This window comes from Glossina fuscipes, unplaced genomic scaffold (genome assembly GCF_014805625.2).
Source record: "Glossina fuscipes isolate IAEA_lab_2018 unplaced genomic scaffold, Yale_Gfus_2 3, whole genome shotgun sequence".
Classification (NCBI taxonomy): Eukaryota; Metazoa; Arthropoda; class Insecta; order Diptera; family Glossinidae; genus Glossina; species Glossina fuscipes.
The window spans coordinates 4,142,722-4,168,362 of record NW_023998417.1 but is presented as its reverse complement, the minus strand read 5'-3'; the positions used below and the strand labels follow the sequence as shown (position 1 = coordinate 4,168,362).

General features: G+C 32.2%; 1 protein-coding gene and 1 non-coding gene across 2 annotated transcripts; one reads left to right on the top strand and one right to left on the bottom strand.

Annotated features, from left to right (window-relative positions):
• On the top strand, positions 1-23,341 carry LOC119634484 (myogenic-determination protein). The gene is made up of 6 exons (XM_038028698.1): positions 1-57; positions 2,336-2,749; positions 7,232-7,354; positions 8,705-8,779; positions 21,379-21,391; positions 22,789-23,341. The coding sequence occupies exons 1-6, from the start codon at positions 1-3 to the stop codon at positions 23,094-23,096; spliced, it is 990 nt and encodes a 329-aa protein (XP_037884626.1). The 3' UTR covers positions 23,097-23,341.
• Positions 18,611-18,682, bottom strand: Trnad-guc. The gene has a single exon. It is a non-coding gene; the product is annotated as a tRNA-Asp (tRNA).
• Positions 23,342-25,641: the final 2,300 nt, after the last annotated feature.

The following is a 25,641-nucleotide window of genomic DNA, read 5'->3' as shown; positions in this document are numbered from 1 at the left end:
ATGGCGGAAACAGGTCTGCAGTTAGATTTTGACAAAGACGGGCGGTACGGTTGCCAAGTGAGCAGTCAGGGTGAGGACTGATGCTATGTTGAATACACTTTAACCGTTTATGAGGACCTTCGTAGCAGCAAGTCGTCAATTAGAAGCTCCCTTCTGTGAACTTGAACAGTGCTCTATGTGCTGTGTGACATATTTCTTGGACAGCTTTAAATATCTTCCGTCCCTAACTACTTCTCTTCGCATTTTCAGTTAATGTTCTGCTCAGCGAATAAAATCTTCTCTTCCCACCCCTAGACAATTCTTTTCCGTTTCCATCACTTATGGGAAGTGAGGACAAATTTAGTTCCCCAGTGCGATTAGGAGTCGAAATGTGGTTTATTGGCGTTGAAATTGGCTATGTTTGAACGAGTGCTCTCAAAAATTTTTAAAAGGACTTCGGTTGGATGCGTTGCTCCGAACTGCTGGGCTTATTTTGTATCTCAATCTTTCAATGAAAGAAAAGTACACACGACAATAAGCATGACAGTAAAATGTCCGGCTGTCCGTTTGTGTAACGTCTGTTTTAAACATTTTCCTGCTCATAAAAAAGAAGCCATCGAGTTCAAACTTGGCAGAAACGTTTGTACGTAGGCAGGTGTTGGAAATGGGCTAAAACGGTCGAAGGACACGCCTACGGTAATGAGTAACCTGAGAACAGTTCCGCTTTTCAAAAAGAAAATACAAAATTGATTTTTCTATCTGTAAGTGAGACTGAAGACAAAACGATAAGCCTCAAGGCTTAAAGACAAGCTGCTTACAAATAAGTTTATTGGAAAATTTAATACTTATGATCATTGTACCTTTACTCAAAAAAACCGAAAAGTAGATCAGTCATAAAGTCGAAAAACTTGGCAACGCATTATGCAATGGATTTTAAGTCGATCGCCAGCAACTAGGAAGAACGATCTGAATCGATTTAAATCTAACAACAAAGTAAATTGGATTCCCTCACGAACACATTATGTTCTACATAATGTTATGTTGTATGTACTTATAATAATAATTTAAAATAAAAATTTGTCTCAAAGTAAAATTCAAAAATCCATTTTCGATGTAGGACAAAGAAAATGATAATTAAAACAAATCAATTTTAATCCACATCTAAAATATGGCAATAAATGTTTTTAAAGCAATTTAAAAAAGATGCTATCGTTTAGAATGATCCGTTCATTTTATTTGCAATTGTTTCATGTGTTAAGTCAAAGCACTTAATGCGGGGCGTGTCTGTGCGCATTAAGAAAACACTCACAATTGCATTATAAAATACTAAGAAAGAAAATGAAAAACAACAAATCAGAAATGATTTTAAAAATAGAATGGACTCACGAGAAGAATCCCTCGTAAAGTTGAGAAGACTCTGCATAATTATTAGCCTAATATTGAATGTACTCAAAACAAAAAGTTTTGTATTTTGTATTATATTATGAAGAAAACGAATTGTCGTGAGAGGAGACAAACATATTTGAGTTATGAAAATTTTTAAAGAAAATTGTCACCAAATGTATCGCGAGTGTCACAGTTGCCAGAACAATATATACGGAACGAAAAAAAAATTTCGGGGGGAAAAAACAAACAAAAAAAAAAGAAAAAAAAGAAAAAAGACACAAAGTCAAATTTAAACAAAACAAGAGAAAAATTAATTAAAACAAAAAGTGATTAATTATAAAGATTTCAAAATAACGCTAAAAAGAAAAAATTAAGGAAAAGAAAAATTTTAATTTAAAAACAAAAAAAAGAAAACGAAAAAATATTTAGAAAATGTTATGCGTATTTTGAATTATCATAAAAAGTGAGTTCCGAACTTAACGAAACAGATATTGATGAGAATTCAATAAAGCAAGTGCTTCCCTAAAATCTCAATTCCGTTAATAAGTTTCTCGCAAAATCATCATTTTTCAAATGATTTAAATACCGAATGGAGAATTATTAGCTTAGTTGCTGGCAATAACTGAAATTAGTTATCTTAAAAAAAAAAAATATAATAATAATAATAATAATAAGAAAAAAAAAACATTAAATAACTAAATTTTATTTTTTTTTTTGAAAATTTGTTCAAAATTATAAAAAAAAAGAAAGGAAAATTAATTTATCCTTAAAGCATTCTTCTCTTATCACAATAAATACAAGCCGTCTTGTTACTTGAATAGAAACTTCATAAAAAAAAAAAAAAAACTTACATATATATATATATACAAGATACCTGGAAAATATGTTGCATCACAGTAACAATTTGCATCGGCAACAGCAGCATCATCAACAACAGCAACAGCAACACCAACAACAGCAACAACAACAGCAACAACAACAACAACCGCAACACCATCAACATCATCAAGCTCACTTTGAGCAACAACGACAACAACAAGTTTTAAATCATCATCATCAACAACAATTGCAACAATTTTTTCATCGCTTTTCGATGGTTACCGCAGAAACAAGTCCATCTTCGTCTCTATCGTACAATTATGGAAATTATAATGACGCAAGCGGTGCTGATAAAGTGAATTTAACGTCACCTTCCTCTTGTTTTACGGACTACGACGAGAATAGTTTAAGTTCCGAGGAGCATGTATTGGCACCGTTAGTGTGCACCAATGCTCAGTCATCGCGACCATGTTTAACGTGGGCCTGCAAAGCGTGTAAAAAGAAAAGCGTTGCTGTTGATCGCCGAAAAGCGGCAACAATGCGTGAAAGGCGACGTTTAAGAAAAGTAAGTGGGCGTGCACTAATTTATCTAATGATAAATAAAGCAAATAAAAAAATCTTATAGCCACTAGCCACTAGCCACTAGCCATTCGCTTTTAAGGCGACTTTTTGCCTTCCAACCAAATGAACGATGATGTTTCCTTTTCATTGAGAGCATGTCGGACAATTTTTTTTATAAAATATTTATTTGGCTCTTGAAGAAAATATTTTCAAAATTTATCAAAATTCGCATTATGTTCGTGGGAATATAGATTCTTTTCTTCTCACTAGCGAGTACTGAAGACTATGAGGCAACTGTGAGGGAAAGCGTGATCAGTACAATGTATCGAGTACTCCTCTTTGCTATAACTCTGTTCGTTTTTTCTTTAGTGATTTATTATTGGGACAAATAAGAAAACAATGTATATATATATAAAATGTAATTTTAATCTGCTCCCCGATCGAAGGTGAAGTTATGAGACGGTTATCTCAGTCATAAAGAATAATCTCCGTCTTGTAGCTGATAGTGCTTAATTAAAACATTATTCTCGACAGACAGACAGACAGACAGACAGACAGACATTGCCAAGTGCGGAAATCAAAATTTCATCATGATCGAATTTTTGCAATTTGGGAAAGACAGGAGACATTTTTTTTTCAAATGCGTTTTTATAACGACATAGTCTCTCTCTCAGTCCAATACTTGTCTAACATTTCCATGCCTTCTTATATTATATGTTTATATATATTTATGAAGATCTGAAATATACTCTTCAATTCCCACATTTAGATCATCATTTAATCCAAATGTTTTTCTCTAGGGCATCCTTTTGAATTTTCCTAAAAATTGGTCATATCTTGTATTCGTTGAGTATTGCAACACTCCCCACATCAATTCACGGAATCATGTCATTATAACTATCGATTTTTTGACACGGAGTTTTTATTCCACTGAGAATAAGCGTAGCAACCAAGACCCAGTCATTGGTTTCAAGGTTGACTTGTGATTTAATATTTGACAGACACATTTTCTAAACGTGTCCATAAGCTCCACGATCTCCCTAAGTTTAATCAATTATCTTCCAACATCATTGAGGAAAGTTTTGCGGCAGTGCGCTTGCGGTGAACGATGTTGCAGAGTCTCTGTAGACAGCGTTTAAGTCATCTAACATTTCGTCTAGCACAGGAGAGAGAGAGAGACTTAATTTTTTTTAGTTTCATTTAAAAATGTCAATACTAACCCGCTCAAGCTAACAACAAGACCGTGTCCGAATACATCTGCATTAACGTACTCGTTAAATTTTGTGCGCATGTGCTGGCAATTTTCAGCATATCTGCCCATATGGAGTCTACAATTCAAATTTCTGAATATTGCCCAGGAAAAAATAAAATTCAACTGACGTAGCTTTGCTAGCTAATGACTAATTAGGCTTGAAAGTTTCTCTAGGTTTAAATTGCCCACACACGCACATACACACGTTTGGATCGAATTTTTTTTGATCTTTTAAACCCAAACCTTACTTCACAAAAAAGCCAATTTTTAAAATTTTAGCTTTGTCATCCCAAAGGATTTCCAATTCTTTTAGGTTAAAAACACTTGGACTCCGCTTCAAGTTCTTACCTTTGATATCAATAAAAAACTATACTATCTTACATAATATAAGACGTCGATCAAGTATAGTTTTCTAATTTGGAATATTTAAAAAGAAGAACAGAAATTGACCTGGGATAGCAACGGTCATAGCTTATAGCCTTTATACTGTCATAGGTAATAGCTTTTATATCCATACCTGAGGTGACGTCGAAATATATTGGACTTCGCAATTATTTGTAACGCTTGCAAATAGCCGTCGGCGACGCTCTCAGGTGTTGTTTATGTCCGGCTGTGAAGTTTTGCTTTTATATGATGGAAATGTTAATTTCCAAAAGTCGATAAATTTGACAATTGGTTTGTTCATAATTGTCAAACACACATAAATGAATAGGTGGAGTATATAAGCAGAGCTTTTCGTTTGCTCAGTTACCTTTAAAGTGCTACCAAAGTGCAAAAAACAAAAACAAAAAAACCGTAAGAAATGTCCCATAAAGGTATATAAACGTAGTGATGGCAAAGGTGAGGGTGGAAGAAGAGCAGGAAGAGGAATAGAATGTGATCGCAATTTGGGATGTGATCGGTAAGTGTCATGCCTTCACCGATCGAGCATTCACTATAACTCTACATCTGGGTCATATCAACCATAATTAAAGTAGGGCCTATCGGATCGAGAATTGAACCTGAGTAGGTCGAGTTGATAGTCGCGCTTTTTTTTTTTTATCTTTGTTTACACTACACGACTTGTGGTAGAGGATTCGAATTAGAACCAACCTTTAGCTTGGCTATTTGTCTGTCCGTCTGTCCTTCTTGTTTTCTTTTGTTCAAACAACACATTACAATTTTTTTTAGACAATTGATAAAATTTGGTGAACCTAACATGTTTCAGCCAAAGGAGAAACGTTTTCGATTATAGTTCGTAACAGACCTTCGACCACTTCTCAGACAACACTGTGTTTTGAAAAGTTGGTACTAGAATAATTATATTAAGCGATATTTATTTGTTGACTGACTGTGTCGCACTTTAGTGTTTTTACTATCGCAGGATTTCTTTTTATCATAAGGCAAAAACATTTTTTTCTATAAAGTTCGAATTCGTTTAAAATACACTTATCACAGAAATTAATAACCATCATCATCATCGTTATCGTCGCGGTAGAAACATCTTTGTTTCAAAGCGAAATAGTCATTGACCCCTTTTTTGACACATCTTCCTGCCGATCGATAGTAACGATCTGGCCAAATTATAATTAGGAGGAGAAAGTGATCTGAGTAGTAATGCGTAATCGAGAAAGATTCCCATGGCAAGATGATGATCACTTACAGTTAACAGAACAGTTAATTTTGCTAACCTAAGCGAATTGTGATCGTTTTTTGCACGAGATCCGCAAATCACTTTTTAACTGTTTCATAGCAACCTAATAATTTCCGTAGTACAACATCAGTTGCATTTCTTTCCAGTTTAATCCTATTCGAAATAGTGCCATAATTGACATTCATCTCTTGATACATTAATGTACACTGAAAGGAAATTGTATATAACTGAAACCTATATCCTAGAAGAGGCAAGAAGCAGTTGTCTATACTCGAGTTTTCGTAAAAAAATATGAATGCATCAATTAGGCTTTACAAAGTAACCCGGTTTAGGATAGAGAATTTATTTTTACAATTAACATTTTTCTCCCCACGGCTCTGAAAATTATTTGTTACCGATATTGTCCAAGAGTTGAAGTTAAATTTTTTTTTTTTTTTTTTTTGTGAAATCAAACGGTAAAGTTCAGAAAACATTTCGGGTATGTATACCGTGTAAAATATTAAAGTTTATTGCAAACTCTTCTGATCATACATGAAAATGATAACGTGACCCTTTCCACCCTTGTATAATAGGTAACCATCTTAAAGAAAACTCAAAATTTTTGAACAATTTTCATAGCAGAACTAAAATGGGAGGGAAAAGTAAAATCATGTAACATAGAGCAGTTCCATAAGCAGTTCCAAGTTTAAGATTCCGACGGTAGATATGCTTTAAAATGTAATAATGAAGATGCCAGAGTAATACTAGAGAGTAATATAATCTTATCATAATATAATGTTATATGTATGTGTGCTGCGGTTGAGAGTAAGTAGCAAGACAACTTGCTAAGCCATTATTCAAATTTTTAATGTCTTAATGGAGCACACATCGTACATTGCATTAAATGTAAGTTGAAAATAGAGACATTTGATCATTCAAGTTTACATCGATATGTGTACACGTACCACCGCTAAATACCACTAATATATTTTAAGCTGATGAAAGGGGAGAGAACAACTAATATGTAACGAAAGGCAATCCTGTAAACGCGATGGCATATAAATAAACAATCATGTAATATAATAAAGGCGAACGAACATGTTCTCATTGTGGGAAATAATAAATAAAATATAACTAAAAGTTTAAGATGTGCTACATAGAAGATACTTTTTGTTTTTAAACCAAGGTAAAGACGTCTGTCTGCTCAATACATATTGAGAAAGAAAAGAAAAACTTTCAAACGAACATAGACATGTATATATATATATATATATATATATATATATATGGGGGAGAAATTATATATTGTACATATATGTATGTAGACAAATATTCTTTTATAATGATATTAAGTTTTATTGTTTTTAATTTAACGCATGTTTTAATTTAAATTATGAGCCACAAAAATGAACGTCAGATAGAAGGAAAAAATATATATATATTTCCCGGTGGCATCAAAGATTTATGGCTTATATGCATAAAACGTTAAAATTTATTTAAAATTCAATTAATTTTATTTAGTTTCTATTGCCATAAGAAAGCTAAAAATAATTTATATTGTTTTTAAAAATTTTAATATAAAAAAAAAAAAAAAATTAAATTTAAAATGAAAATATTTGCAGGTTAACGAGGCGTTTGAACTACTAAAACGTCGCACATCGTCGAATCCTAATCAACGTCTCCCAAAAGTAGAGATATTGCGCAATGCTATCGAATATATAGAAAGTTTAGAGGATTTACTGCAAGTAAGTATGAAAGGCAATTTGTTATAATGTACGAAAAAGTTATAATGCATTCTTTTAGGCTGCACCCCTATACATAGGCATAAAATGTAGAGAAATTTTCAAAAACATTTCTATTTGAATTTATTACTAACTCCAGCGTGCTATTCGTTTCGATAATAAAGCCAGCGAGTTGTTTTGACTCTGTTCCTAAAAAGTGATGCAGTTGACCAGGAACCGAATAACTCACTCACTTTATTTATAAAGGGATCTAGTGTTATTACGGTATATAATGTAAATTCAAGATCGATATGCTTGTATACAGGAAAAAAAAAAAAACAGTTCAGTTGACCATAGAAAGATAGAAAAGGAAAATTTTATCTTTTCCTTCCCCACTACATTTAAGTATTCCTTAGCATATTTAGTTAGATACTCGCCAAACTTGTTAAATGTCTTGTGAATTTGCGTCATCTAGTCTTCCCTCTCTGTTTTCTTGGCAAAAAGTCTTCAAATTATCTACGTATCAAAGTATAATGCAGAATTAGTATCGGACGGAAAAGGACGGAACGGATTAGTGAATTGCACAAAATAGATAGGGCAGCTCAAGTAATGCTAAAACAGAAATAATAGAAAACAGTTAGGAACACGATAGAGGACTACGGCCCATCCTGCAGTTATTCATACGACAAGTTTTCAAAATACGTCGATATGTGGGAAGTGGTTGAAAAAGTTGTCCAATCCCAACGATTTTCAACAGTGATGATCCTAAAGCGCACGTTAGTCACTAAGTTTGCTCAAAATATATATCACAAATTTGCGGCGTCTACATTGAACACATTGAAGAAAATAAGACTGTCGGACGGACAAGTATGCTTAAATGAAATCAGAAAGTAATTCTGAAAAATTCGGTCTATCTGAAGTCCTTCTGGATGTTGCGTACATCCGCACATATCTTCTATACCCTCGTACGATAGGTGCTGTAGAGTATAACAATATCAGATATATCCGAAATATTTCCCACGATAACAATGCCAAATCTTAAAAATCGGCCTAGGCTAACTGATTTTTAAAGTATGTAAGGCATCGAATTCTTGAGCCAGCATTAATGCAATATAAACCCAAATTGTATGATCAAACCTTTTGATATCGAAGAATACAATTGATGCAGTCAAGATGGCTATGTTTTGAAGATGTCTGGTTCGTTATGAAAAATTAAAAAAAAGTATTTCTTAACTATATAATAATTATTATCCTTGCAAGTGGTATCCTTAGCTTACAGTCCATCAAAATTACTGCACTTTAGATTACTGTTGTATATCTCTGAGTACTGAGAACTATATAAATCGGATTTTTAACATTATTTTTTATCATCAGGAATCATCACCTATACGTACCATGGATAATATAACAGATACTATTAGCGGGAAATCATGTCAACAAGATTACTTGGTAAGTAAATTGAAAAAAAAATAAATAAAAAATATAAATGACTTTTATTTAATATCTCATAACCTGTCAATGATAATAATTTATATATATATATATATATACATACATACATACATTTTTTTTTTTTTATTAAAAGTTACTTTCTACTTATAATTTATTTTAATAAATTTTACATATTAATCCTCTGTCTTTTCCAATAAAAGCTTATAATTAATTTAAATGGCCATTTAACATATCATAACAGCCATTAATTCACACACACACACACACACACACACAGAAAAGACTCTCTCACATTAACATGGTCGGTCAGACTTGCAGATCGTTTAACTTAGAGATTCAACAACAACAACAACAACAACAACAGCAACAACAATAAAAATAAAAGCAAAAAAAAAATAAAAAATAAATAAATTTAGTAAAATCCAAAATTCTAAAATACTTACTGTTTAGCTTAAGTCAGCCATACTCAAACTTTTTTATAGCACAGTTAAGGGGAATATTTAGTGAAAAGAATATATGAAAAATTATTTGGCCAAAAGCACTGTACGTTTGAGCATCGCTGAGCTAAACAATCACATAAATTATAAATTCATTTGAGAGAAATTTTCATAGGAGGGAAATTAAGAAATACAATAATGTAGAATTTATGGTCATTTAAATAATTTATTATTAAGAATATATGTTTTTCACGTATTATCCGCGATTGTTAATTCCAAAGAAGCATGTCAAGGTCTTGAGCATGATTAGTTGCGTACAACTCAGAGAGAATATGGATTTAGCTATCAACTTTGCAAATGCTTTAAATGAATTAGAAATCTTCTTAGACCAAAACCGATTTTCGAAACAATCGTTGCTTTCCTCTAAGAGGGTAGGGAAAGCGCACTGCCAAAAGTTCATTAGCTTTGAGGGCAATTTAAAATCAGTAGGGATAACCTCTCTTGTAACCTCTCCCTATCGGTCCAGAGCAGTTAAGGATAAGTCCACCACCTACACTAAAGCATGAATGGCGGATATTTAGTCCATGATTTTGAATCATTTTTGACGTCTTTGCCCTCAGTGTAGATGGAACGACTTGCAAGCTTTTTCATTGCCATATCGAATGAGTGTTAAAATTAGCGAAAGTTGTGCTGATGCCTGTCATTTAATATCATGGCTGCCGTCTAATAAATCTTAGATACGCATGTTACAGAATTTTTACGTACATGCTACGAAATTTTTGGATGTGTACACAGTTTCTGCAGATCTTAGCAGTAATGGAAACTTGTCGATTCGATATGCCGGTATGCCAGCCACATGTTTGTACAATGTTTTCTTAATATTTGCTACGAATGACAGTATCCGCCAGTGGTTCCGCAATGTATACAAATTCTTCATGCATGATTGACAAAAATGGTGTTATCGCACCTTCTACACCTGTCTACAGTTTATGAATATCACTATCCAGGGCAACGGGTTTAATCAAGGGCATCTCTATTTGATCCTCCTCTTAAGTGTGAGTTCAACAAGAGTCTATTAATAGATGCGTTTTATTCGAAATTTTCTTACTCAGAACTTTTCATTTAGGGTTCTTTTTATCGTGTTTGACTTTCGACGATTCCATCTGCCTGGTTATTTTATTGAAAAATTCACATTTTTCTGAATCGTCCTAAACATCATTCTCAGGAACTGAGATACATAATAGAAATTTTCGATTCCTACGTTCTGTTCTCACCTAAGTTTCTTAAGTTTCTTTGCCTTATTAGGCGGACAGCATATGACGTGAACTTTTTTTCATGGCATTCAGTTAAAGAATTTGTTAATTTCAAAGGCGCATATTATTAAACATATTTTTTAAAAAAATTTTGCAATTTGTCCAATTTAAGTTCGAGCACTCGCGAACTTCCGATATTTCTGCCAAATTTGATTTCCGCTGATAGCGTAATTTTTGTGACGAAGAGAAAGTTTTTAACGAACATTACACAAACGCAATGCTGGACAGACGGACATACTCAAATCTATTCAGAATTTGATGCTTATCAAATCGGATATACTTTATGTGATCGCTGAGGCTACCTTCTGGGCACTGTAAACTCTATAACAACAAAGTGGGCATACCCCTCAGCCCTCAGTTGATTGATATAAAACCGAATAACCGCAGTTCCATCAAGAACATGCATGAAAGACATGAAATTTCTTTTTGATTTCGCAAAAAGCCTTTTTCAACATTATACTGTTATTCAAATCACTTTCTAAGCCCTCTTATTACATAGGGATATTTTATGTACCTCCCCGTATGATTATTGTATTGCATTTCATTGAAAGCTATTCTTTTTTAATTTATGAATTCATCTTAAAAAAAAAAAAAAAAAAAAGCCAGAAAAACTCACTTTGCTCCATCACTTAGCAAACAACTTATAAATATTCACTAAATATATAAACATTTTATATTATATACTAAGTAATCGCATACACAGTTATATGTATTTACGTACTATTTGACTTTCTGTTGTAATTTCTTCCCAGCAATTTGTCAACCGTATGCTAAACAACAACATTTTTGTTTTGAATTTTTGTGGGTTTGTTTTTTTCTTTTTCGCTAATATGTCATTGTCATCGCCGCCAACATTGGCCCTTTAGCGGGGAAAAACTAAGATAATTGTGTCATTTCATTCTTGATATTTAAAATATTTTATTAAATATTTAAAATTATCCTTTTATAATTTTTATTACCCATAAGTAAATTAATAGACAAGGGTCAGCATTAAACACCCTACACCATTTTGTTTAATACATTTATTCATATAATGACTTTTCAAAATAAGTTCTTAGTTATGGTAAGTGATCCGATCCGAATCATTTTTAATCGCTTTCAGACTTGTAGTTTCGACACACACAAAAAAATCAAAACAAACAGATGGACAGACAGACAGACAGTTAGACAAGTTTAGATAATTTTGTGAAACAATCGGTAAAATAAATGATGGGCCTATCTCAAGATCTTCTGGGTGTTGCATACATCCACAAAAACTTGACATGTCCTTATATCACAGGTAGGATAGAATTTGTAGCAAGGGTTTAACGTGGGTTCCTGCCTGAAAGGCTTAACCCCACGGTGGTCCAAGCCACTTTAAGCGTACAAGGCCCCTGGCGAGTTAGACAATCCTCACAGAGTAGGGGCCTAAACAGCACCAGAGTCCACAACGGTTTATTGCGTATGGAACAATAAACCCCAGTCTGGTCAGTGGTGAGACCTAGCTGCACTCGACTGTTCCACTTTGGCTAGGAACTGCCAACCACAACCACCACGAGTACTCCCCGAAGGGCCGCACACGAGCAGTCAGGACTCACAAATTGATCAACGATATTCGTTCAAAAAGATAAAAAAGGATAGGGTATAAAAAGTATTTTTCAGATAATTTTGATATTACAGTTATAGAATATCTATCTTCTTTAAAGCCAAATAAATTGACAGGATCGCCATGTAGAATAAGTAAAAGCATGGACAGAATGGTTCATATATAACGTTTTCAATTGCCTACTTGTGTGTAATGCGTGTATGTGTGTGATTTAGGGAATAGCAAAAACAAATAAACCTGTTGAAGAACATAAGCAAGATTCAATCTTGCGCAATAGTGCTAATAAAATATATTTGATAATAATGCTATTGAAGAAGCAACATTTACTTTAGTTAAAATGAAAGAGTTTGAGATAAACGAAAGCTGCTTATGGATAAGATTTCATAGCTCAACCAACAGCTAACTGTTATTCTCTATCTTCGTATTGAATTTGTGCAAGCACCAAACCTATGGCCAGTTATTCTACAGCAAACAATTTTCCTGGAACTACTTGACACTCCTAGTTTCCCATGAATTTAAGTCGAATAATAACAGAAGTTCAAAGATATTTGTGTTGCCTGTCAAACAGTTTTCTCTGCATAGAATTTCCGTAAACATTGACACAAATTATATTCTCAACCACACCATTACTTCTCTAGTCCATAGTGATCTCGTGGAGAGCTAAACATCATTCACTTTGCATATAGGAAAGAAAACATTCAAGCCGACATTTTTCGATCTGGTCAATAGTTTGTCCACTGAGAATTACCCCCGCTTGCGAGTAACATAGGCAGATAAAAAAATGTGCCGACAAGACTTTGTATATATGAAGAGGAATGTTGAGCCAATGGAAAAGTACATTAAACGAGTAAACGAAGACCTTGTCGTGTTTTTCCAACGACGTTATAAAATTAAACAAAGGATTCCTTTTTTCCTTTGAGTAGTCTACGTTCGCCTTCGAGGGATTCCTATATATATGCTGCTTAAGCAAAAGTACGATATCGGAGCGATATCACATGGTAGAATAAATTCGATTAATATCACTGATATCATATGACAGAATAAATTTATTTGGAATAATTTAGAATAATGCGTTTGTGTTTGTGCGCCCTTTCGTTATCTGCTAAAAAGACAAATTAAAACATTTTGTAGATGTGGAAATCAAATCGCATTATGGCCATAATATGATCCTTAAAATATGTTCAATCATCGCTCGAATATATTAAAATACAAGGAAAACTAGTAGTTAAAGCGCGCACCAAATACCAATCCCGGGTGTTTATCGAAGTTCAATGCGAAAATAATGCCAATCGAAAGATAAACGAGCCCATAATTAACAAAACCTTTTCTAATATTTTCTTTCACATACCCCCATTAAATTTCGCTCTAATTTGAACTAACTGGAAGGGACTTGCAAGTTGTGTAAACGAGTAATTGTAGTAAAAGCCAATGACTTTTTAAAAAATGTTAAGTAAGATGGAGGTATAAACGGCTATGAGATTTCCAAAGAAACTGTTGGCTGTAAAAAGAATCTCCCTCCACCTTTGCGGGCTGCGTAAACTAATTTACAAAAACTATTACGTCACGTTTTGTTTCTGCTAACTATTACATAAACGTACGGAGCTCGAATTTTTATCATCGGTGCTGTTGAAGCAAAGGCTACTTCTTTGTCCCATGAATTTAAGACTCACGCATCCTATTGAGTGGCCGGGTCTAGAGATGAAAACATTTCCATACTCTGCACTTGATGCAGTAACAAAGGAAACGAGGGATTTTACGGAACCCTCTTGGATTGTTTGGATCTTGTCTTACTTCGTGTCTATCCATCATTGCGCCCAAGCTTAAGCAGTGCATTCTCGATGGAGAGGTAGGGAAAATCTCTCGGTCTCAATTCGTCAGCTACCGAGCATAGAAGTCTTGATCATATAAAAAATTTATGATGATTCCAGAAAAATGAATCCTCAAAGAGAATTATCGACCGATGCATAAACAGTTTTTATATCATTCTGGAATAATCTACGGTACGCACACGACGCACCGCAAACGGGATAACAATTTAATAAATAATAGTACAAAGTTATTATAAGAGCGATATGGGAGTAGAAAAAGGATATGAAAGCGATTTCTAAATAACTGACTAACTGCCTGAAGCATAGAGAGGCCAGGCCAACTGTTGAGTTAAATAAAAAAGAAAAAGAGGGAGCGGGAGAGAGAGAGAGAGAGAGATAGGTAGAAAGAGAGAAAGAGAGTCCATTACTTCAAAAAGTTTCTATTCAATAGTTATGTGAATTTGAAAAGATTCTTCGAGGGTGGAAATTAGACTCACTTTAATTTTCAATACGACATTAGACGACTTGAGAATAAATTGACTTTAAGCATGCAATGCATAGGATATATGGCCACACCATGCTTCTTATATTTCGATAAATATTTAGTTGCTCTTGGGCAAAGTAACGGTTCAATGACGTGATAAGTTTTACAATCAAAAGTTCGTGAGGATAGAAGAAAAAAAAAAAAAAAAAAAAAAAAAAAAAAAAAAAATATATTCAAAATAATTTTCAAAATATTATTATATTTTTATATTTTTCTTAAAAATTATTAGAAAAAAAATAAAAAAAATTGAAAGTAATTCACACCTTTTCCGTGCACACAAATTTAATGTGAGCAGTGTTAATGTCTCAGTGCTGCTATGCTTAGCAAGCACAAAAGGCATAAAAAAATAATTATCCTCAAATGCAATACATGCGCTCGAAATCTTTGATGACTGCGAGAAGATTACAAGCTTATGTCGTACGAAATTCTTATGTGCGCTATGCCCGCCTGTGTGCGAAAGGGTTATATAGTAGAAGTAATGTAAGGAAAACTTTTTCAATTTATCTATGCATTTTAATATCATCTGTGTGTTTTCCTGCTTGAGACAGAAAAATGAATGAATGAATATTGTAACCTGTGTTTCACGAATCGTTACTAAACCTATATATATATACATATATATATATAAACATATTTGCGAATGAACTTCTTCTTGTAGTGTTGTTCATTTTATGAAAAATTTATATTAATTTTTCAAAGATTTTATGAAATGTACAAATTTGCTAATTTACCATAAACTGTTGGTTATCTATTCAGTTTTAGTTGATGTGTTCCTATCACAGCGAAAACTAAAACTAGAAAATTGACAAAAAAAAAAAATTAGGGAAGAAATCATGTTCAAGCATCACACGGGAGTATGTTTTATAAATGAGTGTAAATTTCTTCTTTTCTTTTTTTTTTTTCGTTTTATTTGAAAATTTTGATTGAAATTTGGCACAGATCCAATGAAAAGAACGCGCCTCAATTTTAAAAGAAATTTTATGCAATTTTTTTTTTTTGCCCTCCTATATGACAACATCATGCATTTGAATGTTACACGCATCAGTAGATTCCAAATTGTAATCGAGTTTTTATTCAAAAAAAAAAAATATAAAAAAAAAATAAATATCATTTGCAAATTAGAAAACTCTCAACATTTATGAAGATTTGAAGAAAAGCTCCCTAAAATTTAAATAAATAAATCCTTAAATCCTATAAATATTATTCAATACATTTTCAAATATCACAAAAAAAAAAAAAAAAAAAAAAATGAAAACATTTATTAATATAATTACATACACACATCATCTGATTTACGCGGTCGATTAACTCTACAAGTAAATTCTCTAAATAAAGTTTGAAAATAATTTGAATATATCGGAATGTAAAAGAACATGAAGGTTATACTTATCTTGTGGACGAATGCATAATAACTTCTAATCAATATATTAGATTGTCAAGGATGGTGACTACAGATAATCGTTTAGATACATTGTTATATAATAACCATGACTACGATACAGTCAAGTCTCTTGTAATCTTTTAAAAACCGATTGCCACATAAGGTACTTCTCTATAGCATGGTACGAATGAATCGCTTTATAGGTAGCTTGGTATGCGTACATATTTATGTGTGTGGTGTAATTTATAATGCATATATATGTAACTTTGAACCTATAGCATCTATTCCTTCAAATATTCGTATGTTCAAAGCAATCATTTTTGAACCAACATCTCTTATAGAATGGAAGTAGGCCCGTTTCATGGCAATTCTTATCAACCATAATATTGTGTGGATACTAATAAAGATGGAAACAAGGGCAAGAAACGTCTAGAGCAGAACAATGAGAATTCTAGGCATGCTAATAGCAAATTTTAACTGATGTTTATATCGTTAACTAAACCGAAGCACATCGGAGCACACTACAGCACCAGCTCTTACAGACTGTTAAAATAATTAAAGAGCGCGATAACGATTTTTTGAGATAAATTACCGTTTACTTACTACTTTATTATTATTATTATTATTATTGTTATTAATTTCGCCAGATAAATAAATAATGATAAGATTAAACTCTTAAAGCATTAGCATCCAAGGCAATCGACTTTTATTAAAAACTCTACCGCACTTGAGATTCGAAATCACGCCTTTGGCCATTCTGGCGGATTATTTACTATTTTAATTGTATGATTCCGTATAAAATAAATTAAATAAATATTTAAATATATAAAAGCATTTTTATTCCAAGTTTTTGATTACTCTTGAAAACCATTTGTTCCAATTTTTCAATATCAATATCTTAAATCTATTCATCATCTTAAATCAAACGTTCCCTTTTTCTGGGGTAATTCTAGAATAATCGCATTAGTCCTATGTCTGCTTTGTATATGTCCAATAATACACGAGTAACTTCTCAAACTTCACTTTTAAATGCTTTACACTTAACAATTGATATTTGTTTTCTTCGATGAGCGTTCGAACGTGGCCTTAGCGTCCGTGACGTCAGCCTGTTTTTTTAGCGCAGATCTTCGTTATTTCTTTGGCAAGTAATATTCTCTCGACCATGTGCATTCGCCACTTCTTCTTTACATTCACATAGATGGAACATCCATAAAATTAAAATCTTGACCTTCAACAATAAGTGAAAATTTTAGAAAATTTCCTTCCACTTAAGCTGAAGACTTTGTAAATTTTTCGAATAAATTTAAAATTTATTTCGTCGACCTTTTCGTAAGTAAGTTATAATTTTATAATTTTTAAATCTTTGGCGGTAGAATAAGTAAAGAATTTTCATACAACACACACACAGCTCGCACAATAAACACAATCAGTCAAATAGCATGTAAGCAAAGAGTTGAGTGTATTCGTTATATACGCATGTATATTTTAATCTTCACGATCAATGAGATGTCAGAGATCTTGTTCTTCCATTTAAAACGCGCCCATTTGTCTGTTTTGTTATAGCGCGGAGTTGTTATTTTTAAAAGTGATAAATGTTTTCCATCTCAAGCTGTGTTGTAATGCTTACGCGCATGCATATATTCCATTACAACTCATTGCATTTCATTTAAAATACTTTAAGCTTTTCTTCCTTTTGATAAAGACCGCAAAGAGTTAAAAGCAAACAGAAAATGACAAAATAAAAATATAAAAGAAACAGAAAGCATTTAGGAAAACTATATATACGCGAACATCGAACGCATCATGTGAAATATGTGATATTTATACCACGGACATACCACGGAGGCCTATTGGAACAATGTGTTTTCATCACATAAGACTTTCTATATTAAGTACTTTAGCTTGAGTGCCAATGGCTATGGCTCATAGATTTTTGCTATGGCGCATAGCTTTCGATATATATTCCATATGTTTAACTATAGTAAGGCAAACAGAAGGTCTTCTTTCAAAATTTTCCTATGCTTAATTTAAGAGTACATTCTTCAATGGTATAAAAGATACTACATATGAAATTTGTATTTGGGTCAAAGTTTATTTTAACAATAATCTAATAACCAGAAAAATATTCGCAACAATTTAAACGTTCATAAAGACAATGGTCCAGTGGATATGTCAACATACAAGAATTAATCTAGAGAATATTAACAATTACATACATACAACTTAAAGCATTGAATGCTTTTCAAAACTAACTTAAGCGACGCTATTAGACTAAAAAGGAATAAAAATAATATGATAGCTCGCAGTGGGAAACATATTATAAACGAATAACCAGATAACCAGATGAGTAGCCATTGCTCTTATGATCACATGTACTGTGGCGATTGTATAAATATTCTCAACAAAGTAATGTTTTGCAAAAGTCATTCCATTTCTCGATGGCCAAAGTTCATTCTTGAAGAAATTTGGCGAAAAAATAATTGTTGCTCTATACGGGGACTTATTGATCAACAGTATATACACATATATGTATATTATATACAGACAATGAGAGATTGTCGATTTTAAACAAATATACATGTCGCATATACATATACATGTACAATACAATGAAATAGATATATAAGCATATATATATATATATATATATATATATATATTATCTAATAATATATAATCGAAGTATCTCTAATGTATCAGTCCGGTAATTGATTAGAAAAAGGCAAGAAAAAAAAAAAGTAATGTTGTTAATCAACTGAACTCCCCGACGGGGAATTGAACCCCGGTCTCCCGCGTGACAGGCGGGGATACTAACCACTATACTATCGAGGATATATCGATTCAGTTACCAATTAATGCTTTTAAGCGAATATTAGCGAAGAGAAAATATTTATATCATTTGAAAGAATTCTTTTAAAAGCAACAAACACTTGGAAATTACGAATTTTTTTTTTTTTTTTTTTATTATAATTTTTCCCCTTTTGTCTTACAGAAGAGATTGTGCATTTTTTTTTTACTGCTTTTAAAATTAGTTCTAAATAAAAATGTTTATTAAAATTATTGGAAAAAATTGTCATATCACGTACATAAATATCGCATAAAACATATACTCGCACATGTGCAATGATGCTTCAGACAAATGCTATGGAATGAAAAAATCATAAAGGCATAGCACTTGAAATGAAAAATCCCAATGATTTGACGTCATGTCGTCTGACTATGCTATACACGAAAAAAAAAAGAAGTATGCCTTCTTTTGGGAAAGAAATCTAAACTAATTCCATAAAGTAAATTTAATTGCTAATAAGTGTACAACAACAACGTAAACTAAACAATCATAAAGGAGCATACACATGCACATATATCTCTTAAGCACACCAAGTCATCACTCACTGCGGCAAACAGACTATTGTAAAAATTTAGAGAAAATTTTCTCTTTATTCATTGCTTTTTTGTAAATTTTTTTTTTATTATTTATTTATTTACTTTTTTGTTTTGTTTTGTTTTTGTTTTTTTTTTGTTTTATTTTTTTTTGTTTTAAATAACAAGGCATAGAAAAAGGGGAGCAATTATATTAAATAGCAATGTCGCAGACATGAGACAATCAAATGTAGCAAAAGAACAATTACAACTATTTGTACAATGTTGTCATATGTTGTTGGCAGTTATCGCATAAGTACGTCACATCACTTTGAGGTTCAATGAATTTTAATTGGATTTTTATTTGAATTTTCGCAGGCACGAAAATTATATATAATAGCAGTGTGCGTGCTAATATAAGTTGATGTCTACTAATTTGGCAAAGGATGTACATAAATTTGGCTTAATCTCATCATTAAACTGAATATCTGATTATAAAGCATTACATACGTACGCTATTAGCATAAAAAATTATCATAAAAATAAATTAAACCTTTTTTTATTTTTTTACTTATTCTTTATCGTCATAGGCTGACGTTGTCATTTTAATTTCTTGTACATTAATAAGTCTTCAAATACAAATACAAGCATGTCTTTGAATGTATCTACTAGTCACATGTTTATAATCTTGTGCAGGCATTCGTTATTTTAAAGTCCTTATGTATATTTATGCACTTTAGTTATTTATATAAACACATACATCTAGTCCTTATTTTACTTGATAGATATATACTTTAAAGTAATCACTTGAATTGCTATCTTGCAAGACAAAGTTCAAAATTCATAGAACATAGAAAGATACATATTTTCATCTAATTCAATAGTCGTTCTTAAGACGACTTAAGAGTGCATTCACTGCAATCGTGTGAAATGAGACATCAAAATCTGATACTTAAAGATTTTATATGTTTTCACACGAAGATCGTATATTGTACACCAACAATTTTTTGAAGATGGATGAAAAGGCTTTAAAAGGTTAACATTCGAAAGTGCTACCAAGTAAACATTCAAGTTTTATAATAAAAAATAAATTTTTAAAAAATATTAAAAAATGGCAAAACAGCCGGGTGGCCGAACCCGAAGTCGCAGCCGAAGCCATTGTGGTGCAGCATGGTTGATTTAGGCACTCTACATGTCCGCTCAACTTTGCTTGAAAATGCGTTTAGATGAACATAAACATTTTAAAAGAGATCTCTTTGCGGATTTCAAAAGTTCGAAATAGATTGACAAGACATTGGACCTTAGCAATGTAGTTTGTTTTTTGTGATATATCTATGTTTTTCGTAAAAAATCGGCAAGAATCCGAAGAGTTTCAAAGAAGAAGTTTTTTAAGATAATAAACTTTTCTGCTCATGTACTAGAAAGTGCAAAGCATCTATTAACAGCAGATTTACAACACTCGTCAAGGGCTTGAAAGGTTTTTAGCTTTCAAAATTCATCGTAGGGAAGTCGATATCTTTGGATATTATATAATTATTTTAAATTATAAAATCCAGCAAGTATATATATATATGTCTATCCTTTTTTCTGGTATATGCCCGCTTTTGCCATTTGGATGCAAACGTGACATATATATTTCTGCGAAAACCCATCAACATGAAGGGTATCCTTAATCCTTCATAGCTAGAATATCAAAATCCATTACAACATTCTTAAGTGGACTGAAGTTGGTTCTAAATTGATATAAATAAAACTAAGACTTCTTTTCTTTATTACTTCTGGAAAGGTGGATTTTCTTATTGTTCACTTAACTTTATTGTCAATTTCATTGAGCAGTTGTTCAACTAATGTTTGTTACACATGCTTGTAAAGTAGAGAAATAACTCTTCGGTTTTAAGGTGAAATGTTTTCATGCAATATTCTTTTTACAACATTTGCACAACAACTCTTCATTCAAAAATAACGTAAATTAAGTGTCGTGCATATATATATATATATATATATATATATATATATATATTGCATTTTTGTATGTACGTATATATTTATTTTAATAGTTTTACTTATGTTTATTTTACTGCAAGCAATAGAAAAAATTATATTGTAATTAAATTTTTATAATTTCTCACTGATTGATGTCACTTTTTTTTATGTTTCTTTCTTTACAGAATTCATATGCAGGTACGTATTATTGTAAAAATTAAAAAAGATTCTATAAGCAAAGTCATTTACGAGGGAATATATGCATTATATGCATTAATAACTATGTAAACGGGAAAGCATATCAGCAATAGACAGAAGTACTTGTTTCAAGCTCATTTACAAAACTTACAGATTTGAACAATCGAGGCAACATTTTAAGGGAAAAGAAGTGACCTTGACGATGCGTTGAATTAATTATCTGCAACTTTTCATATATTTTGAAAAAGTTATTCTGAATCGATCAATGAATACAAAAGGAGCTAGAAATACATTTGACCTATAGATGGATATATAGACAAACAGGCTTAAATTGATTGACAAAATAAATGTGAATCGATTGGTATAAATAAAAAAAGGTGAACCTATCTTAAGACGTTTCTTTACCCAAAAAGAAAAACAAAACGTTTCCAACATCCGCAAGCAACCTAGAGAGACGGCGCAAAGTAAAAATCTTCCCTCTTTTTCACCACAAATGTCCTGTAATTTTGATAGTGGATTACAAGCTAGGTAGGATAAGTGAATATTTATTTAAGAGGATATCGACTAACAACAGATTTTGGGAAATCTCGTTTGAAACGGATCTTTTCAACCGGAATCTGGTGCGGTTGGCACTGTCAACTTTCAAGGAATTCAGAATCAGTTAAGTCCTGTATTGTGCAAGGGTGACGACTTTGAAAATTTCCGGTTTGGAGGTCGAAAATACAGGGACCGTAAAGCTTGACAGCATCATTAGCGGCCCTGGGTTATTCTTAGAATCTTCCTTTTCTTTCTTCGTTCAAGTCTTTATGATTTTTTTTTTTTTTAAGACAATAATGGCGAATATAACCGATGACATCCACCCGAGTGGCCGCAGGCGAGGAATCTCGACTAGCAACTCAATCGACATGGTTTCGAATCTCAAGTGCAGTAGAGTTTTTAATAAAAGCCGATAGCCTTAGATGCTAGTGCTTTAAGGGATTAGTCTTAGAATTTATTTCTCTGGCGAAATTAATAATAATAATAATAATAACGCATGACACCGAAGATCAGGTGTATTGTCATTTGTCAATTTATCTGTTTTCATTTTGTTACATATTTTGCAGTGTCAAAAAAGAGAAGCTTCAGAAAACCTATCCGTGTTTTCGTCTGTCTGCCCTTGTAATGTCCATGTTCCATCGATGCCATTACTTGCAATAGCAACACGAAAGAATTCAGTTTATTCGACATGTATTTCTAACCGTACGGATGACTGACGTATATAGGATACGAAAACTATTTTGGAATACTTTCTGTCCATTATTCATTATTTATTAATGATGATTTTAAATAATTAACCAACATTTATTTTAAATTATTTGTTTTTTTTTCTTTTTTTGTTTATATTTTTTTTTTTTTAGATGCTTATGATACCTCACCGTCCCCTACTGGTTCTAGTTTGCATTGCCTTAATTTGATTGTACAAAATATTAATAAAAATTCAACTTTAATAAATAGTTGCAATGGTAGCATTAGTACAAATCACACGCGCGCACATTCGTACTCAACGAGCAATAATGCGACAAGTAGTAGCAGCAGCAGTAGCAACAATTTGGCATTGAAAAATGTTACAAGCGCTCATGTAAAATCTGCTGCAGTAGAACTTGCGACATCCTCCTCTCATACATCATTGAATGCAACATTTAAACAAAAATGTACAACAACGTGAACAAGGCGATGTGTGTGGCGTAATGGGTCCGCGTAAAAAAATCTACCATGAACTAAGGATTAATCTGTCATACATATAAAAAAAAGCGTATGAAAGCGTATTTAAGCTGCATATCTAGACATTGTAAATTTACACATTACAAGCTGATTAATATTAATTTATCTCATAATATGCCTAAATGAAAAGGATACACGTTATACTCTATATATACGTATACGTATATAAATGAAAATTTTACAAAGCAGGGTTAAAACAACTTCTTTGAAGAATTTAATATGAAAAATTGTTTATTCTTCTTCTTCTTATTTAATTAATTAATTAATTAATATGTAAATAAGATAATAATATATGCAATTTATGGTACATATGTGTATGTGATTATGTTTATATATTCTGTATATATATATATATATGCGAGTAAAAAATTAAATAAAAAAACAATAACAGTACAATATAAAAGAATTATATTTTGTTTCATTTCTATATTCTTACATAATTAAGAAGAAGAGAATGATGAAATGCAAATTATTTTTTTTCATTTTTTCTAGTTACTCAAAATAAGTTACTCTTCGTGAAGAAAAGAAGTTATTTTTCATTAAATCGAGGCACAGTTACGAGAAGTGAATTCAATGAGACCCCAATAGCCGACGAGAACTTGGCGAATTAATATCTCATACTGCTTAAGTATATGTTTTCATATCCTCCATTACATTGTGGTACAGGGATATATTAAATTTGTATGGATGTACATAATACCCAGAAGCACTTCATATACTTCCACCCATTTAGAATCACTTCAGAATTAATTTTTGAATCGATTTAAGACTGTCTGCTTGTCTCTCCGCCCTGCTTTTTTGTGTTTTCAACATACAAGCCTAAGGATGGATTTTATTGAAAATAGGTTTCTGTACTATTAGTTAATTTTTTCAAGCTTCACTTAAAACTCTCCTACATGTAGACGAGTAGAGTTCCTTGTAAGTATCGTAACATATCAGAATTAATTTTTGAATCGATTTAAGACTATCTGCTCGTCTGTCCGTTCTGTTGTTTTTGTGTTTTCAACCTACAGGCCCAAGGACGGACGTTATTAAAAATAAGTCTCTGTGCTATTAGTTAATTTTTCCAAGCTCCACTTCAGACTTTTCTGCATGTATACGTATAAGGCAGCAGCATTTTAATAATTGAAGAGTTAGTCAGATACACCTCTAAGACAATCTTACGATATAAGTAAGTAATTTTTCGGGCTCTAGGTGATCCAATGAGGAACTCAGGTTAGTCAAAATTACCTAAACAGTGAGATGTCTAACGCACATTTTTAATGGATCCAAAGAAGGAAACTCACCAACTATCTCAACACTACAAGATTGATATAAAAATGATAATTTTTTACTCACTAACATAATCCGTACTTGTAGAAGTTTACTATTACGCGTATCTCCATCTGTCCCGTTTTCATAAGTGTAAAAAAGATACGAATTTCAAAGCACTTGAAATTAATGCTTAGCGCATGACATAACTAAAAATCTTTAAAGAACATTTAATAAAGATATCATATAGTGCCCCATTTTAACACTTTGAAAAACATACGTGACACTTAAGTGACTATATCCGGAAGGCGTCAATCACTTCAAATGTTTTTTTTTTTGTTTTTAAATATAGCAACACTGACAACTTACATTAGCTGAATGTAACGTTATTTGAAAAGTAATTTCAACTGAGAATTTGATATTTGATCGATATTTTATGCACGAAATATCTGCCGATCTTGACGATCGGGGAACATAAGCGACAATCCTAATAGCAATGGCAATATTTTTCTTTGAGAAAGGTGCAGAAAAATTTGATAACAACACTCAAGTAAAGTTATTTTTTTCATTTATTAATACCACCCACCCTAGCGTGTAATCTTCAACTTGCGTAGATGCGTTTTGACAAGCTGTCATCATTTGATGCGGTATCCTTAAGTAAAGAGAAGGGGAAAGCGAACAAATTAGCGTGACGCATTTTGTCAGCTGTATGTTAACACATTGTTGCATATGTGTGAGAACACATCAAACACAACGTTATTCTCTTCCAGCCGCCGTGGATTGAAATTGCAAACATTTAATTACACAAAACTTGAGAAGTCTCAAGATCGCTGCATTTAACAGCAAATGTGCAGTTTTGCGGAACGATAATACTAAACTGTTACGAGTGAAGGGTTACCTGATTAAAATGATACAAATTGAAATTTTTAGAAGCTATGGATTAATAAACAGAATGGATAAGTGAATTCATTTTCAATAAATCTTTTTCTATGGTTACATGACTTAAGAAATGCCTTTAAATCGCACTATCGGAGACAATTAAGTCTAGCAATTTGCCTTAAAAAGTACGCCATATAAATTGACTCTTCTGTAAAATCCCATTAACCCCTTACTCTTGTGCAATCACATTTATATACTGATACGAATCATTTCAACAGAATTCTCGTTGCTGAATATTGTGAGCCGATCTGTACAAAAACTTGTAAAGTTTACAAAAATCCCTTAACTTTAACCATTAA

Coding starts and splice junctions, on each gene's coding strand:
- LOC119634484 (XM_038028698.1), top strand. CDS start 1: ATGGCGGAAACAGGTCTGCAGTTAGATTTTGACAAAGACGGGCGGTAC. Junction 58..2,335: donor ACGGGCGGTACGGTTGCCAA/GTGAGCAGTCAG, acceptor CAACAACAACAG/CAACAACAACAACAACCGCA. Junction 2,750..7,231: donor AAAGGCGACGTTTAAGAAAA/GTAAGTGGGCGT, acceptor AAATATTTGCAG/GTTAACGAGGCGTTTGAACT.